The sequence below is a fragment of the Grammomys surdaster genome, unplaced genomic scaffold (assembly GCF_004785775.1).
Source record: "Grammomys surdaster isolate TR1022 unplaced genomic scaffold, NIH_TR_1.0 125818, whole genome shotgun sequence".
Lineage (NCBI taxonomy): Eukaryota > Metazoa > Chordata > Mammalia > Rodentia > Muridae > Grammomys > Grammomys surdaster.
In genome coordinates, this window is record NW_021620648.1 from 59,441 (window position 1) to 76,891 (window position 17,451).

The window sequence follows — 17,451 nt, forward strand, 5'->3', positions numbered from 1 at the left end:
GTCCCTCCTCCCCCTCCCCCAGGGAAACCAGAAGTCTAGGAGTCTGTCCCTCCTCCCCCCAGGGAAACCAGAAGTCTAAGAGTCCACCTTCCTCCCCCAGGGAAACCAGAGGCCTGGGAGTCCATCCTTCCTCTCTGCCCTTTGCTTTCAAAAGCTGTTTTATCTCCTCCCAAAGTTCAGGGGATAGGCCGTTTCACTATTCCCCCTTCTACATCAAATCCCTCAGGTTCCCAGCCATTGATGGACCCACAGCCTAGTCTCTTCTAACTGGGAGCGCTGTTCCCACCCGAGCTGTCCTGAGCTTCTCTGAGGTACCTCAGCACCAGGCCTCTCTTCACAGTTGTTTTCATCTTCTGCACCAGATGTTCAACATTCGCCTGAAGTGCAACAGGAAATCTCACGCTTAGCTGGGATTGCTCAGGGTGGACAGACAGCCTGCCCCTCTTCTACATCAAATCTTCTGTGTGTGTGTGTGGGGGGGGGTCGCTCCCAAGCCGGTGTTTAAACTGGGTCTATCTCTTTAAGAAGTTTAGTGCCACTGATACTTAGAAAGAGCCAAACCAAGACAGGCACATCTGAGAGGAAGTATTAGAGAAGCTTCCATGATAGTACATTTCAGCCCCTCCCTCTCCCACCTCTCTGTCCAGGAACTTCTGGTCCCTCTTCCCCCACAGAGCCAAGTGTGCACAGCATGTGCCTTTACACTTTTGACATGGGTGTGTTTTATGCACAGTGGTGATTCAGAGGTTGGGGTTGTACCCTCTCTGGAGCTTTGAGGTGGGCAGGTAAAGAAGACTTCTACTCTCTGCCTTTGGGCAAAGATTGGCCAGGGCCCTGAGCTGAGAGTTCCCCAACTGGCTGCTAAATCTCTACTTTGTAGCTTTCTTCTCCTCCACTGAACTCAAAGCCAGAAAAATCAGGATCATTTGACCCTCTCTGGGAAATATGAGATGAGTCCTGCCCAGAGGCTAAAGGATGCTTCCCTCAGAACTGAGAAGACACCATGGATGCCTCAAGCATTTAAACTACCTGCTCTCTTAAGAGTTTTGAAGTTTTAAACCCTCTGAACTTTTCTCACCTACAATATGGAAACAATAGCTTTGGATGCCTGTTGTGAAGATAAAGTACAAACTCCACCAAAGGGCTTAACAACATGCTACCGGACAAAATGCAATCCCATAATAGTAGCTATGCTCGCGTGTGTGTGAGACTGTGGTGGAGAACACCTATGAGGACCTCTTCTAGTCTTCATGGGGCTGGGCCCATCAGCTGCAACATCACCTTGACTCTCATAGCTCTAGTTACTGAAGGAACACTCAGGAGATAGACTGGAATGGGAGAGAGACACCTAGCAGGCTCTGGTGGCCATCTACCTGAAGATCTCGGATGGTGAAGGGCTCCTCAAAGATGTAGGCAGCATCAGCCCCGGCCGCCAGTCCTGCCATGGTGGCCAGATAGCCACAGTAGCCACCCATAGTCTCAATGATAAACACCCGACGTTTGGTGCCTGCTGCAGACTGCTTAATTCTGTCACAAGTCTGTAAAGACAACGGGCCATGGTCAGACGTCTGATCTTTCTTCTTCAGCTTTTTTCATGAATTCAACCCCAGAGCTATATCGTAGGCTGGTGAGACCCCTGGACCTCACCAAGCTCCCACATTCAAAAAGGACACTACACTGTAGAACTTCTCTCCTGGGAAGAAAGCTGCCCTGTCTTTAATGTTGCTAAGAATAGGGATATCAAACTGTATCACCTCAGAGGGCAAACCAAAAAGGCCCTTTGATAGCAATGATATATTTCTAGGTAGGAAAAAGGAATTCCAGCACGAATGCCTGGATAGAGACTTTCTCAAACACTGCTATTTACTTAAAGAAAGCGGTTCACTTTCTAGGACCAGGACCACAATCTGGGCTGACTGGAAAGGGAGGTGGCAGGGGCTCACCGTGCAGATGGTGTTCAGTGCTGTGTCAGCCCCGATGCTGAAGTCTGACCCAGGGACGTTATTGGAAACGGTGGCCGGAATGACCACAAACGGGATACAGAGCTCGTCAAACTGCTTCCTGCCCTCCATCAGCTCCAAGCCTCCTGTGTAAGCCTAAGGAGAGAGCAGCAGAAACAGACATGAGAAGGGAGGGAGGTGGGAGGGAAAGAGGAGGAAATGCTGGGACACTCACCTCAAAGCCCCCAATGATGACAAGGCCCTGGATGTTAAACTTGGTTATGTTTGCACTGATCTGTTCCAGGTTCTTCTTGGGTAGAGTCCTAGTTGACCAGTGGCAGGGGACAGGAAATTGGGGGTGAGACAGCAAGATGGAAGGAGAGGAAAGTTAAGAATTAGAAAGTGAGCTGGGCAGTAGTGGTGGATGCCTTTAAGCCCAGCACTTGGGAGGCGGAGCCAGGTAGGTCTCTGAGTTCGAGCCCAGCCTGGTCTTGAGAGTTCCAGAACGGCCAGGGCTGCACAGAGGAAGCCTATCTCCAAAACAAACAAACCACAACAAGAGAACTAGAAAGTGCTCTTTCTAGTGCCTGGGCCCATGGGCCATTCTCCCCACACTCTCACGAATTCTAGAGTACACAGTGGTGGCCCTTTTAAGTGGTCAGATCTGCTACATGTGGTTGGGCCTCTCAGTCCTGACTGAAGATGCTATGAGTTTGAAGAGTGGTAGACATAGGCCCTGATGTAATGGATTGATGCCTACATTCAAAAGCATCTAGACAGGGTAACTGGGACGGGGTGCTCCCACAAGCCATTTACCTTTTAGTACCAAGTTTGGAACCACCTTGACCGGTCCAGCCTCCAACATAGCTCCAGCCAGCTTCCTCAATCTGCAGGGAAAGGCCATGCAGCTGTGCACCATGACCAGAGCACCAGGAGGCCCGTGTGTGACCGTGGCCATCTTGGGCTGTGATGCTTCAGAGTTTCCCTAGGTGGGAAGATGACCCAGGCACTGCAGGCCTGCCCCCTGCACTGAACTTCTTCCTCCCTTCTGACTCATTCGGGAATATTAAGCACCTAAGACGGTGGACGCTGTGCTGAGCTCTGGGACAAAGAAATGAATAAGATGTGATGTTTAGCAACACTTGTTCCAGGGTTCCTGTCTTTATTACCCCTAGATTAACTATGCTTCCTGGAGAGAAGTTAGGGTGGCGAGGAGGCAGAGACGGTGGACTGGCCACTCCTATGCTGACCTTCCGTGGCCCCATACTGCGTGTGTATGTCCTTCCTTTGTTTCCATACCTGACCCTTGGCCAGACCCTCAAAGCCGTCATGTACGACCAGCACGCGGTTGCCCTGGATAAGGCCAATCCTCACGGTGGAGCGAACGGCAGCATTCATGCCAGCAGCTGGGGCCCCCACATTCATCACGGCCACTGTGTGCAACCCGCCCTGTTCAGGGGGGAAAGGAAGAGAGACGCCCCCAGAGGTGAAGTCAGCAAGAGAGGCAGAACTCTGACAATATACACCACTCTCCCAAGGAACTAGCACAGAGCCTGCAACCTTATCCTACAGAAGCGAGATTCTTTACCACAAATCACCATAGGCAGCGGTGTCATCATTATAGAACAGACAAGCAGCCCTTGTAGAGCAGCGCTTCCCAACATGTGGCCCCTGGACTACTCGAATCCCGGTTGACCTGAGGACCTTATTGGACAAAATGCATCCTGCCACTGGTCCAGACCTCACTCTGCTGAGGGAAGGGCCCAGGAATCTGCATACTTTATAAGCACTGCAGACAATTCTGATAGTAGTAGCCACTGAGAACCACGCTTTCAAGGGGACGGTGCTGACGTGGACCAGGGTGTGATCAGACCCACAGGGTCAAAGCCCTCTTTCCTGTTTCTTTGTGCACTTTTGTCAACCCTGGACTGGGCGTGAGCCTTGAGTTCTCTAACCAGGACTAGGTCAAAGCACGGGACTAGTATCTGGGGTGGCTGACAGAAAGTCACCAAACAGGGTCAGAGCTGCAGCGCTGAACAAGAGCAAGGACAAAGATATAGCAGGGCTAAGGTTGTGTGGACCATGGGTAGCATTTCATAATGAGAAAGTGAGGACAGGGAAGGGCAAGCTGCCAGTACCTTAGAGACTGGGGGTCTGACATGAGCTAGAAGCTTGTAAACCTCCCAGTTGTTCATGAAGCTCCTATAAAAAGTACAAAGAGAACAGGATGTCTTCAGGCCGCTCCCCCTGGCAAGCAGCCACAGGGATCTGGGTCAGGAGTTGGGTCTCAATGAATTTCCACAGGGTACTCCTCTAAGGAACTAAGCAGGCACAGCATGGACTAGGCAGGGGCTTTGGGGTGGGGAGGGAATGTTCATTCATCAGACACTCCCTGAGCATTCCTGTCCCGGGTGCTGACTCAGCACCGGAGATGGCTCCTTGCTTAGCAACACCTAGAACCCAGCTGAGCTCTGACTCTAGAAATGACAGATAAGAAGGAAAGGCTCAGCCTCTTGGGCCCCTTGCAACTGGTTTCCTTGGGGAAGAAATCGTTGCAGACCATAGTTAGAAAAGGCAGCCGTTCATGCTTTGGGCCTAGAGTAATACATTTATTTGGCTTCATTCTGGCATCTGCTATAGTTTGCCAGTTTCTAGTTATCTTCTCACCGGCCTCTCAGCTTAATGGCTTCATCAAATCTCTTCTCATCCATAGCCTTGGTCACGTCTTTGGTCTAAGGGAGGAATACAGTGACAGTCACAACCCCGAGGCATGATTCTGCGTGACCAGATCTGTTTGGACGGGATCCCGCTTATCTATGCCACACCTCTTTCGGTCCCCCAAACTATCTCAGAAGCATCTTTCTTTCTTTTTAACTTTTTCTGAATTACAAACAGCAAAAGGGACTAGATTAGAATCCTGGGCAGAGTGGAGCAGTGTCCACAGGTGGTGGAGCTTTCTGTCTACACTCGGTCCCTGCCCAATCTTGGAACTACCAAGGAAATGGAGAGATTCTACCAGGTAAGAAGGGTCCCTGCCACATGCTGCTCAATGCCCGACATCTACTCAGGGCTTTGGCTTCTGCTCTTTGGGGATGCAGTCTCAGACATGGCTGGATTGGATTCTCAAGTCTCAGAGAGAAGCGGGTCCCAAAATGAGGGGAATGCAGTCAGCCCGACAGTCAGGACTAACACTCGAGTTCAGCAGTCAGCCACTGTATTCATACTGTTAAGGGGTGACTACCCTGGAGTAGAGAACCCGACATTTTCGAGATCCTGTGTCAGAGGCTCCACAGCCTCTTCCCCCCCACCCCCGGGTGAGTAGAGCCCATTTAAGGTAGATGTCATATAGACGTGTGAGATAACCTGCTAGAAGGTAATAATTGGCACTCCCCAAGACTTAGTATTGTAAGGAGGGGGGACACTGAATTTGTGTCCCCTCCATAACTACATGAAAAGGGTATGAGGTTGCCACTTAAAATAAAATATCAGAGAGTATGTGGCCCTTCCATTTTCCTTAGCAACAGTTTACAGATGACAGAACTGACGCTGAGTGAGTGGAGGTCCCAGACCTCAGACCGAGAGGGACTGCAGTCCACCGTGTCCCTTCCTGTATGTCTCACTAACTATCCTGCCTTCTCTACTGGAACCACAGATGTTGACCTCATGCCCCCCTGGAGAAGAGTGGGGTCAGTACTTACCACCTGGACACACTCCATGAGGGGCAAGCGCACGGCCTGGTTTCCAGAGAGGCTCACCACACAGGCTGGGGTGTCTGGGGTCCCCTCCAAAAGAGCCATCACTGCTTCCACACCCATCCTGCTGCCCTGCAGGAGTCCAGGGAACAAAGCATCTGCTTAGCTAAGAGCTGGGATGCTCAGGACCCATTCCAGTCCTCAGCTGAGGTTCACATTAAAGGGTGCACCAGGTACCTGCTGTGCCTTACCTCCCTGCCCGGACCTTGTCTAAAGCTCAATGGCTTTCTGCCTTCTTGTCATCAGAACCCTAAGGACTGTACTTGGTTCCAGAGAATCATGTCCCTGGCACATTGTGATCCATGGATTGTGGGACTTTAACAATACCCTCTTCTGACTGCTAAAGAAGTAGATTGCCTTTCTTCCAAGAGAACTGGGCTGATAATGACCAAACCGACTGTCCAGGGTTACATCCCAGTAGCTTTACTGATGCTTAGAGCTTGAAGACAGTGATCTGGATTCAAAACTAGGGCTGCTAGTGCCTGCCATTGTATGGGAGTGGATGAAAACCACTATGGCCTAGAGGCTGGAGGAGGGACAGTATGACTAATGATATAAGCCCCATGGGACAGCAAGGCTGGGGCAACCTCAGAATCCTGTGACTTACCAGGATCCGATCAAAGGCTGATGGTGTACCACCCCGCTGTACATGTCCCAGAACAGTGACCCTGGTGTCATATCCAAGACGCTTTACCACCAGCTAAAAGGACAAAGAAAGGGAAACACAAAGTCAACGGGAGAAGATCAGAACTACAACAAAAGTGTCTTGTCCAGCGACGGCTCCTGGCGGGAGGAAAGCAAGGGCAGAAGGAGCAAGAGGAGATGCAGGGTCACAACCCAGAAGCCACCAAAGGAGCAGCCAAGGGTGCTGGGGGTTAGGGCTGCACACTAACATTCTTGATGTCTTCTGAGGTGATTGGCTTCCCGTTCTTGTCGATCGCGCCCTCAGCAACGATGATGATGTTAAGACGAGAACCACGGGTTCTTGTCTGGTCGGGAGCGAGAGAGAAAGTGGTGTGTGGAATTAAACAGAGGGGTAGGAAATAGACCACTCATGCAGCAGGGTGAGGGGTGCTGTTCAAGGACAGGATAAAGTGCTGATACCTCACTGAGCCTGCGACAAAGGTGTTCTTCCCAGTCATCATCTGGCGGGCACTCGGGAATGAAAACCCAGTCGGCCCCACAGGACAGAGAGGTGACGAGGGCCAGGTATCTAGGATGAGAGCCAGAAGCACGGACTAGAAACCTTTATATTCCACAAGTAGCCTCATCACACCCAGAATGGTCTCCTAGCCTCCATGGTTGATGAGAGAAAGAGACGGGGACCCAGCATTTCATTCTTGAGGCAGACGAGTGCTAGGCCTGTTGATGAGACACTGCCCTTGGAGGTCTCTAGTACTGCATAGACTTCCCAGCTCAGAGACTGCCCATGCTCTCACGTGTACCTGAGCGTGTGCCCATATGCACAGATAAGTAGGTAAAGAGAGATGGTGCGGAGACAGAGGGTCATGGCACGTGGAACATGACTTCCAGGCCTACTCCAGAGGTTCTGGACTGACTCTGGGAAGAGGAAAGGGCCATGTCTAGGTCTAGGAAATTCATGAGTCAGGATGGGGATCTTACCCACAGTGGCGGCCCATCACTTCTAACACAAATGTCCTCTGGTGGCTGCAAGAGAAAGATGGGATTTACAGCCTGTACGTCCCTGTGGCCAGGACCAAGTCAACCCCATCCACACCCAGGCTCCCTGACCTCTGGAGATGCATTTATGCTGCTAGCCATTCAGTAGGTGTCCTGAAAGTCTTTGAAGACATGGGAGGAAAAGTTTAACTTCATTGGGCAGTATGGAGACTCCATTCCAAAAGAAAGGATGAGTCCCCAAAATCAGAGACAAATAGAAAAGAAGCGGACACAGGACTAGGCTAAACTGGGGTAAATCGGCCGCCAGCTGTCTTCCTGTTTACCCACTGACCGTCTGCCCACCTATTTACTTCTGAGCAGTAGTGGTTACAACATCCACACGGTCGGAGAGGGCACCTCACACTATGTGCTCTCAAGATCTGCCTTAGTCTGAACCACAACCATGTAAGATGGCAGTTCTCAATCTGTGGGTCTCAACCCCCACAGGGGTCACATATCAGATATCTTAAGCATCAGATATTTACATTATGATTCAGAACAGTAGCAGAGTTACAGTCGTAAAGTAGCAAATAACTTTATGGTTGGGGGTCAGCACAACATGAGGAACTGTGTTAAAGGGTCTCGGTGCCAGGAAGGGTGAGAAACACTGACATTGGGATCACAAGTATTCAGGACCCCAGAATAACATGCCTAAGAATAGACTGGAGAGTGGCAGAAAGCACTTAGGGGGCAGAGCATCTTCAGTGCTCCAGGGCTGAGTCTCAGAAAAGGGTGTCGTGGCTCTAGAAAAGCAGTCGCAGTGGCTGCAGTCAAACGCTCTCACTGGCTCTTGTCTGCTCTTGCTTCGGCTTTTCTACTGCCTCCCTCCTAGGTGCTCTTACCTCTGAGCAGTGGTGGTGATGGCGTCTACGATCTCTACAATCCGGTGCAGGGCAGAGTCAGTACCGATGGTCATATCGGTGCCACAGAAGTCGTTGTCGATTGAGCCAACCAGGCCCACGATGTTCAGGTAGCTGGATTTTGTAGCCTCCTCGGCTGTGATCTTCCCTGCAAGGGAAGCAAAGCAGAGCCCAGCAGGTGAGGAGTCACACATGTACAGAGCGGATTACTAGAGAGACCGTAAGCACTGGTAGAAAGGAGGGCCAGGGCTGGTCATTTGTGTGTGGTTACCATGTCTTTCTGATGGGCGGTAAGAGTGCACGTACAATGCATGCCGTGCACACGGTCACATGACAAGCAGTATGGATGATGAAATGTCTCACCTTCTTTCTGGAGGTCATTCAACAAGTCGCTCCACTCTGAACGGAAAGTGTCAGCCCCAGTGAGGCTGCCATCGCCTCCGATGACACACAGGTTGGTGATCCCCCGCTTCACCAGGTTGTGGGCGGCCCGGAGTCGACCTTCTCGCTCCCGGAAGTCTTTGCATCGGGCACTTCCAATCACTGTGCCTCCCTTTAGGGGAGAGACAGGAGGCGGGCACAGTCACACTTGGGCTCAACTCCCTCAGGGGTCCCCATTCCAGCTCCCTGACAAAGCAGTGTAACCGTGCCACTCCCCTAAGCTCCCTGACATCCCTCGGTCATTGTCCCTCACAAAGGAAAATGATGCTGGCTCTCATATGCCATCGCATATTCTGTCACACTTCCTAGGAGCCCACTGACATCAACTATCTCACTGAAGCTTTAATCACCAAAGTGGTTATTCTCAAAAGAATTTGCATACACATTAGTTTCTAGTCTAGAACCGTCTCCACCTTTCACGCTGACTTCAGTCTTTCGATTTTCCTTAGTGCCTGGTACCACTACATCATATCCAAACTATTTTAAGGAATTCAACTCCAGTGTCCTTGATAGTATGCTTTCCTCTCTGACACACTGGAATTCTACCTAAGGTTACCCAGACACTGCCTGTGTGTCCCCCTTAGTTCCTTGGCATGTATGGTGTTAGTGGAAGGAGCCACTCTGTCTGTAAGAAGTTTCGACTTCTCAGGACTTTACAGATACTCTGAGAGGTAAGGAGATCTAAGACTTCTCATTAACAGTAGGTGCTCCACAGTAGGTGCACCACAGTAGGTGCTCCACAGTAGGTGCTCCTAGGCACTCGTGACTCTAGGGTATTAGAGAGAATGTTCGCTTATTCTCAGGTCACTTTGCGGTGGGCAGTACTCCCTGTATAAAAATGTCACTAGACCAGTACGTATTAAGTGGCTTCCCACGGAATTATTAGTAGATTTATGTAAAGAATGGGATACAAAAGAAATTTGTAAGTTTTTCACTAGACTAGCAAATGGTTATAGTTCCAAGCTAGCAGAGTGGATTATGTCTCTGAAGGACACTTGATCAACGTGGAATACATCCTAGAGGGCTGTAAATACAAAAACCAACTTCTCTGGGATTCTTTGAGACTGCAAGACTGTCTCGATCCCTTCTCCCTTAAATAGTCTGCTTTCAGCCTGCCACATCTCAGTCACATGAGGGCTGAGTTTAAGTCTGCTTCTGGCCTCAGTCCTCTAAGGTTATTTTCAGGGCCAGACATCCCCCGTGACCCCAGAGTAGGACTTGCTTGTGATGAGCCAGCTCACTGTGACCTTTTGATAAAGGGCAAGCCGTTTTGGAGCCACCCTCCCACCCCCTTCACCACTGCAAGGAGCCAGGGTGATGTTTTCAAATGCAAAGAGTAAAGGGCAAATATAAGCCCTTCTTCTGTCACTGAAACCCTTCACACTGAGCCACGTGGCAGGGAATCTGGGATACCAGAGCGGGATGAGGCCAGGACAGTACAAACATAGAACACGAGTTCTCGAGAACGTACCAGCTGAAGCATCATGGACACGCTCTCCCAGGTGGCCTCCCTGATGTGCTCACCACCATCCACCAGGCCTTGGTAACCCTGCAGGGAACAGTGTAGCCATTAAACCTCCTTTATGCTTCCTCTAGATGGCACGACTAAGACAGCTTCCCTAGGAAGAGTTTCAAGACACATCCTCCTGAGAGTAACCCCTGGACTTTCGTGAGAATGGTATATTTAGTAAAGCAGTCCGAGGAAGGACACGTCAACATGTTTTTGATGTTCTAGTTTCTCTCATGCTTTTCTTTTCTCTTGAGACAGGGTCTCACTGTGTAGCTCTGGCTAGCCTAGACCTCAATATGTAGAATATGTAGACCATGCTGGCCTCCAACTCAGAGACCCACCTGCATCTGCCTCCAGAGTACTTGGATTAAAGGCATGCGCCACCATGCCTGGCTCTCTCTCATCCTTGAAATATTAAAATACCCTTCTGTCTTAATCCCTCCCCCCTTTTTTCTCGTCTCTGAGATGGTTCCCAGGAGACTAAGAAGACAGCTAGTTTTGATAATCTAAGAGAGAAGAAGGGTGGGAACACTGGCGGAAGGAAGAGAAGAAACGGGGCTTATTACGAAACTACTAAACTTGACAGAAGGGCAGACAGACTGTATAGGAAGAAAAGTGTGGGTGAAGCATGAGAGGAACTGAAGAAAGGGAGCTGAGGAGGAGCCAGGACCTCAGAAAGCTGGGGAACTTCAGAGACCCTGAGACTCTGCCTGCCGGGGCTCAGCCCTGAGTTACACTTCCTGGAAAGACCTAACATTTCAGCTCTTTCTGTGTGCATTTCCTCTTCTCAACAGTCAGTGTGAGGACAGAGTTTGCAGAAATCTGGGTCCCAGCATTCTTGCTGAAGTCACAGTGGGAAGGAGTGACTCAGTGAGACAGAGTGCCAAGTAGAAGAAACCACAGCAACGCAGCGAGGGGGTAGAAAAGAAGGTGGGAGAGGAGAGAGGTGGAGAGCCAAGCAGAGAACCAACCTCATGGACAAAGAAGACTCGGGCGCCCGTGAAGATGCCAACTCGGACCACAGCCCTGACGGCAGCATTCATACCTGCAAGGAGGGAGAAGAAAGATAGGGAACGGTCACACTGAAGGTCGGCAGCCTGGACTCCATGGCAGTCATATTGGGTTAAAGCCTGCAGTTAGTCCTTGGCTTGGGTATGCTCTGAATCTAGAACCCTCTTCTCACTCAAGTCTTCTGCTCTCCCCAGTTTCATTCAGTCAAGGGGTCAAGGTCGTGAGGCCAATAACCTTACCAAGTTCAACTTTGAATCCAAGGTCCCGCATGCCCACCTCAGCACTCTACACTGCTATTTGCACCCCTTGTCCTCAGGGACTTTACTGGGTGGGCTTCCCTTGCCTTCTGCACCTGAATAGAGACCTGAGTGGAGCTTTAGAGCTAAGTGATCCAACGGGATACAGTTTGTTTTTAAGTATGCTTGTACTTGATGGTGGGTTCTGTCGGCTCTCTCTCTCTCTCTCTCTCTCTCTCTCTCTCTCTCTCTCTCTCTCTCTCTCTCAGCTTAGATTGAGTTATCTACATCCCTATGTGTGCCACACAGTTGTGATTCTCTAGCCCCCTCAGTGCCAGGAAATGTTGTCACAAGCGTGTATAGAGAATCTGAGAGGCATGTACTCCTCACTGCCACACCTTGTGATATCACCAGGGTTCACGGTGATGCTCACGCATCTCAGAGACTAAAGAAATCAGCTTCTGTAAGTGCCATTGACACCCTCTTTCAGATATTTTTGTTTCAACCTAAAGTTTATCATACGATTCTTAAATTCTGCATGGTAAAAGATCATTCGCCAGCGAGCACGAGGGAAGCTGTATGCTTGGGGGAACCGTACAGTACAAACCAGTGAGCAACCCAGAGCTACTTGAAATAGAGTAAGGATAGGTTTCTTTTCTTTCTCTTCCTCTCCTCCACTCTCCTCTCTCACAGGCAAGTGTGGTATCTGTTATATAGTCATTGGCTCCAAACCAGATTGCAGGTCCATTCAGCCACTGAGCAAAGATGAACAGAATGCCCATCCTGTCCCTACATGGTACTGAGTGCTGAGAATACAACAGTGAATGGTATCGTCGGGAACCACCGTGTCAAGACATAAAATATTAGTGTGGTAAAGGATCCCTACGGGAAAGGTACGCGAAGCTCACATGAACAGAAGTGGTCCAAAACTGCAGTATTTGTCCTGAAACCTACAACACAACTTCCTCTTCTTTTTGTCGGGTAGACAATTGAGGAAGACTGATCTGGGCAGGATAAACTGCAGGAAGGGGAGCACCAAGAAATAACTTCAGGAAATTTAGTATTACAAAGGGTAAACGTCAGAGTAGAAAGTGATAAGAGAGAGTGGTACAGGTCTGAAGGAGCCCGTAAGGATATGAAGAAGTCTATTCTGTAGGTTTGGGTTTAACTGTGGATCCAAGATGTGTGTTCAGTTTCAGTAAATCCATAAACCCCAGAAAACTCTATGAAAATTACAAGATCTAACAGTTCCTCTGGGAGAAGGTCCTTAGCATTCATGATTCTTGAAGGAGTTTGTGACTCCCCTCATGCACAAAAAAAAAAAAAAATAGTCACAGATAATCAAGAATCTCTAAGAATTTCTAGGATTGGGGACATGATAAGATTTACTTTGTATATCATAAGGGCTCTGGCAGTGAGGTGACAGGCCGCTGAGTAGACGAGTCACTGGGATTAGGAGGCCTCTGGCATCTTAGATAAGATGTGAGGAGGCCTCACGGGACAGGGACATGTGGGACAAAGAGATACTGGACAGAAGACACTCGGAGAACAAAGAAGAGGACTTGGATCCAGTGGGCAAGGTGGTTAGACTTCACTCTGTGAGGACGGCTGTGTGACTGGGGACTCAGGCGAGGGGTAAACTGAAGTGCTGAGCACAGGCGCGCTGTGGTTTGGGAAGAGTGGGGTGGGGAATGCTGTGTTCACATTAGAATTGTGGAAATTAAAGTTCTTGTGGCACATCCACAGCAACTTGGAAGAGGAAACATACATGATTAAAAACATACTGGATTAGAAACATACATTATTAGAAAACACATGATTACAAAACACATGATTAGAAACACAAAGGGTAAGGAACTGAACTGAGGAGTGGTCGTGCTGCTAATGAACAGTAGCGAGAGAGAGAGAGACAAGAAGAAACAGGACTTAGCAATAGCTTGAGAGCCAAAAGAACCATTTCCAAAAGCAGGAACAGGTCTAGATGCATCTAAGAACAAATCTCAGATAAGACAGGAACGTCGGGCTTGTCAACAGAGGCACCTGTGATCCCGTGTTTACTCATGAAGTCACTGAGGCAAAGTTCCGTGACAGCCAAGAGTCTAAGTGTCTAAGTTCATATACAGCGTTAGAATGATTCAGAACATCAACAAATATCTGCCCTCGGAGGAGCTCCAGAGAGGTGTGAGGACATCCAGTGTGTGTGTGTGTGTGTGTGTGTGTGTGTGTGTGTGTGTGTAGGGAACATGAGAGTCAGGGCAGAGCCCTCGATGCTTCAGGAAGATGAATAAAGCCAGCTCAGTACAAGCATTGCAGTGTGAAACTGAGGCTTGTGTTCCAGCCCACTACAGCCGATGGGATGCTCGACTGAATCTCCAGCTCTGGACTACGCATTGGTGGTCTTAGGAAATAAAGAAGTGTGGTCCGAAATGTACAGGGTGCAGCATTTCTTTCTGACCCCCAGGCTGAGTAAAGGTGGGTTGGGAACAACTATGAGCTGAACATGAGCTGAACATTGTTGCCCCTGGAAAGCGAAGATGGTTGGTAGGCAGTGAATAGCCAAACCGTTGGGAAGAAGGAAAAAACTTCATGACGAGGGAAATCAGTTCTCCGATTTCCTCCTCCTGCTTCCCGACTGCAACCCCGCTGATGTCCAGGGGCCACCTAGCCACCTCTAAATTGACAGTGCTTTCTAGTGGTCTTAGGATCCTCTTTGCTCTCCTGTGCTCTAACCCTAGATGCCTGAAAGCATCAGACTGGGAAGGATAGTTTAAACATGGAGGCCCCAGAAGTCTTCGGTCCCTCCTACCCAACCTCACTGCTTAGCCCAGTCTGGCCCTAAGCCAGTCCTGGCCAGACTTTTCTTGGCTGTTCCACGTTTCCCTAAATAACTCTCTATGAGCAGCTGCATGACTTATTAGAACAAGATGGAGGGTAAGATTACAGGGGGCATGCAAGAGATATTCTGGGGACAACCAGAAGGGGCTCAGAGGGATGCTCTAAGCTCCCAGTGTGAAGCAGCCAATGGCAGCTTCTCTCTGGGGAAGAGCCTTAGGGAGAAGAGTGGGGCCATGGGTATCTTCACAAGACTAAGCAGAAGGCAGAAGCTAATAAAAACCTGCTCTACTGAGGATGACCTTGCATTTCTGATCCTCTCGCCTCAACCTCCCAACTGGGATTCCAGGTGCATATCACCACACCCCACACCCCAGATACGTTCCAGGCAATCCATCCACTGAGCTCCGTCTCCAACTGAATCACAAGGTGTTTTGGAAGTCAGTACTGAAACTTTTCTTCCTAAGCTTTGGAAACATTAAAAATTATGGTAAATGTTTGTTATAAGTTGATTGTCCTTTCTAATGGATGTATGCTAAAACTTATATATCCTAGGATAACTATCCAGAGAGGTAACAGAATCCTGGCTTGTACTCCTTTAAAAATAGGATATGGGCACAGTTGGAGCTGTGGCCTGGAGACAGAGGGCTACAGCAGGTGGCTGAGATCTTTTCCAAGGCAGGAAATGCCAATGTCAGGAGGCTCAGTGAGGTAGGATTAGTGGGGCTGGGTCCTTTCTGGATTAGAAAAAGAGTATTTATTCCACGTAGCCCAACATTCCAGAATTCTTGACTTTTTAGCTTAAGACATCTAATTCCACATTTCTACTTCAAGATAGTGGTTTTGCTGAGCTTAAGGAATGACAGCTGGGGCTCTTGTGGAGTTCATGGTCTTGTTCTACAGTGATGCCTGGGGGCCCCTCATGCAGCTCCTGTGCTCTTCTCGGGGGAGGCCCAGCACTGTCTCTGGGAAAGCCGCCTCTGTCCTGGGACTTCTGCTTCAGCTGAGATCTCCCGGCAGCACTGCAGACTTCTGCTCTGACTCCTGGTCTCCTCAGGGTTTCATTTTCTATCTCTCTGGACCCCACTGACATACACTATCATATCACATGGGCTCACAGGTGACACTAACGCTAACTATTAGAAAGTCCCAGCGGCCTTGGCTCTCTTCCCCTGTCTCCCCTTCCCTTATTTCTCCTCTCCTCTCTCCCCCCTCCCCTTCTCTCAACCTCTTCTTCCCTTTTCTCCAGAGAAGGTCTTCTTTCATTCTTTTCAGATGGTCGCATGTTTCTTTTCAGACTCTCTCTTTTCCTAATCTAAGTACACAGGATGCTGGTTCACCACTAAAAGCTGTCCATTGAGGATCACAGGACTGGCATGGAATTCTACCGATAAAGAGGCAGGAGAATCTGGGCGAGCAGCACCTCCAGCTGTGTTCCTCCTAATCTGATGGCGTAGGCTGCTGTGCCAGGCCCTCCTCCCTCAGTGTCTTCACTAGTCATTCTGATTGTATAAGTTGTTATATATGTTATATCAACAAATATGTTAATCATTTAAAATCTGGTTTTTAAAATATGCTAATAGGCATAGGGTTTGGGGAAAATAACTAAGTCAAGAGCTCAGATTCCAGCACCCATGTAAAGTAAGACATGGTAGCATGCATCTGTAGACCTAGTGCCGGAAGTGGAAAGATAGGTGGGTCCCTGGAGCTGGCCAGCCAGGGTATACTAGCCATCTGGGATGTATAATCAGAGAGCTCCAGTTTCAGGGAGAGATCCTGTCTCAAAAACAAACAAACAGGAGAGAGACTGAAGAAGATGAAGACGTCCAATGTTGACTTCTCTTCACACACACAAGCACAGAACTACCAGGAGAACAAATACTGTCTTTTTCATTGATGTACCCTTAGCACCTGTCATTCTGTTTGATCGTATAGGTGCTCAGAAATTAATTTCATTTACTAGCAGCCCACTTAGTGTGCACCATGGCCAACCACTCCTGTAAGCACTGTACTTGGTTAAAGTGAACAGGTTTTTTAAAGCATTTTTCTTGAGGTATTTCTCGATTACTCTCAGCAGGACGTATTGTTTCGCTGCATAAGAATGCCCAACGTGGCTAATGTACACTGGCTGACTTCCGTTCGTTCATGTGCCTGAGTACGAACCCTGGTGACACGTGGGATCTCTCTCAGGGGAAGTCAGCTTCTTTGCAGCAGGGCTCTGTACACACTGAGCACTTAGTATGAGGTCTGGAAAGCCTCGGCTCAGAAGCACCAGATGAAGCCTGCCATTTCTTTTCCTGTCATTGTCCCCGTGCCCTGTCAACACTGCAGAGAGATTCTCCTCCACTACACATTATCAGCTTGAACACATAAAAAACACAAAAGTAAGAATTTTTGTTTGTTTGTTTCCAAGTCATACATCCATCCCTCCCACTTGGTTTTTCCCACATACTGTATGTTTATGGCATCTTAGACTCTATTCAGAGAAAGGCTCTCTCCGGTTCCTGCCCAGCAGCCCCACTGCGGCTGTAGTGGCTCACTGATGCTCATCATCTAAGTGCTTGACTGCATCCACAGACTGTTCTCTCAACAGTCTTATTGCAGATCCTCTCCAGCGCTGCTCAAGCACCAACAGCAACAGTGAACTTCCAAAGAAGCCCGGACAGGAAGGAGTACCAGGAAAGCTTAGGGCAACAGTAGTAGAGCAAACATCTAAATCCGCTTAGAGGCTCATGTCAGAAACTTCTAGGAAATCACAGAATTCAGTGTGAACCTACGTGACAAGAGTTCTAGTCTACTTACCTTGGGCATCTCCACCAGAGGTCAACACGGCGATGGCCTTGCCGATCCCCAGGGTTTTGGCTGCATGATGCTCTTCATGGGTCATGATCCACTCTAGAATTCAAGACAATGGTCGGTTCAGATGCACTGGATCAAGGTGCCGCTTGCTCAAGTAAGGTCTGTCTTAGACTGGCTAGAGCCACCCAGTCAGGCTCTCCCACTAAAGCTGGGCTGTGCAGCCACAGACCTCTGGAAGTCTTCCAGAGGAGAGCCACACCCTCTCAGCTAACAGGTCAGAGTAATCCAACCAAGACTGCGTAAGTCCTGGCTTATCCTTCCCTGTCCCCTCCCACCCCTATTGGAACCTGTCTTCAAAACAGGCTGAGGTGGAGAGGAAAGGGCACTTGA

General features: G+C 49.3%; 1 protein-coding gene across 2 annotated transcripts in view; it reads right to left on the minus strand.

The window, feature by feature from the left end:
- Positions 1 to 17,451, minus strand: part of Pfkm (phosphofructokinase, muscle) — a 37,618-nt gene that overhangs the window by 3,023 nt on the left and 17,144 nt on the right. For both annotated transcript variants that reach the window (XM_028789343.1, XM_028789342.1), the window contains 18 exons: positions 17,065 to 17,157; positions 11,155 to 11,228; positions 10,145 to 10,222; positions 8,596 to 8,785; positions 8,215 to 8,380; positions 7,316 to 7,360; positions 6,797 to 6,905; positions 6,586 to 6,681; positions 6,300 to 6,392; positions 5,639 to 5,764; positions 4,608 to 4,672; positions 4,079 to 4,142; positions 3,240 to 3,389; positions 2,757 to 2,827; positions 2,176 to 2,263; positions 1,944 to 2,096; positions 1,374 to 1,538; positions 316 to 377 (listed from right to left, as the gene is read on the minus strand). In XM_028789343.1, the coding sequence (XP_028645176.1) occupies positions 316 to 377; positions 1,374 to 1,538; positions 1,944 to 2,096; positions 2,176 to 2,263; positions 2,757 to 2,827; positions 3,240 to 3,389; positions 4,079 to 4,142; positions 4,608 to 4,672; positions 5,639 to 5,764; positions 6,300 to 6,392; positions 6,586 to 6,681; positions 6,797 to 6,905; positions 7,316 to 7,360; positions 8,215 to 8,380; positions 8,596 to 8,785; positions 10,145 to 10,222; positions 11,155 to 11,228; positions 17,065 to 17,157 (1,888 nt within the window). The remainder of the gene's footprint in view (positions 1 to 315; positions 378 to 1,373; positions 1,539 to 1,943; positions 2,097 to 2,175; positions 2,264 to 2,756; positions 2,828 to 3,239; positions 3,390 to 4,078; positions 4,143 to 4,607; positions 4,673 to 5,638; positions 5,765 to 6,299; positions 6,393 to 6,585; positions 6,682 to 6,796; positions 6,906 to 7,315; positions 7,361 to 8,214; positions 8,381 to 8,595; positions 8,786 to 10,144; positions 10,223 to 11,154; positions 11,229 to 17,064; positions 17,158 to 17,451) is intronic.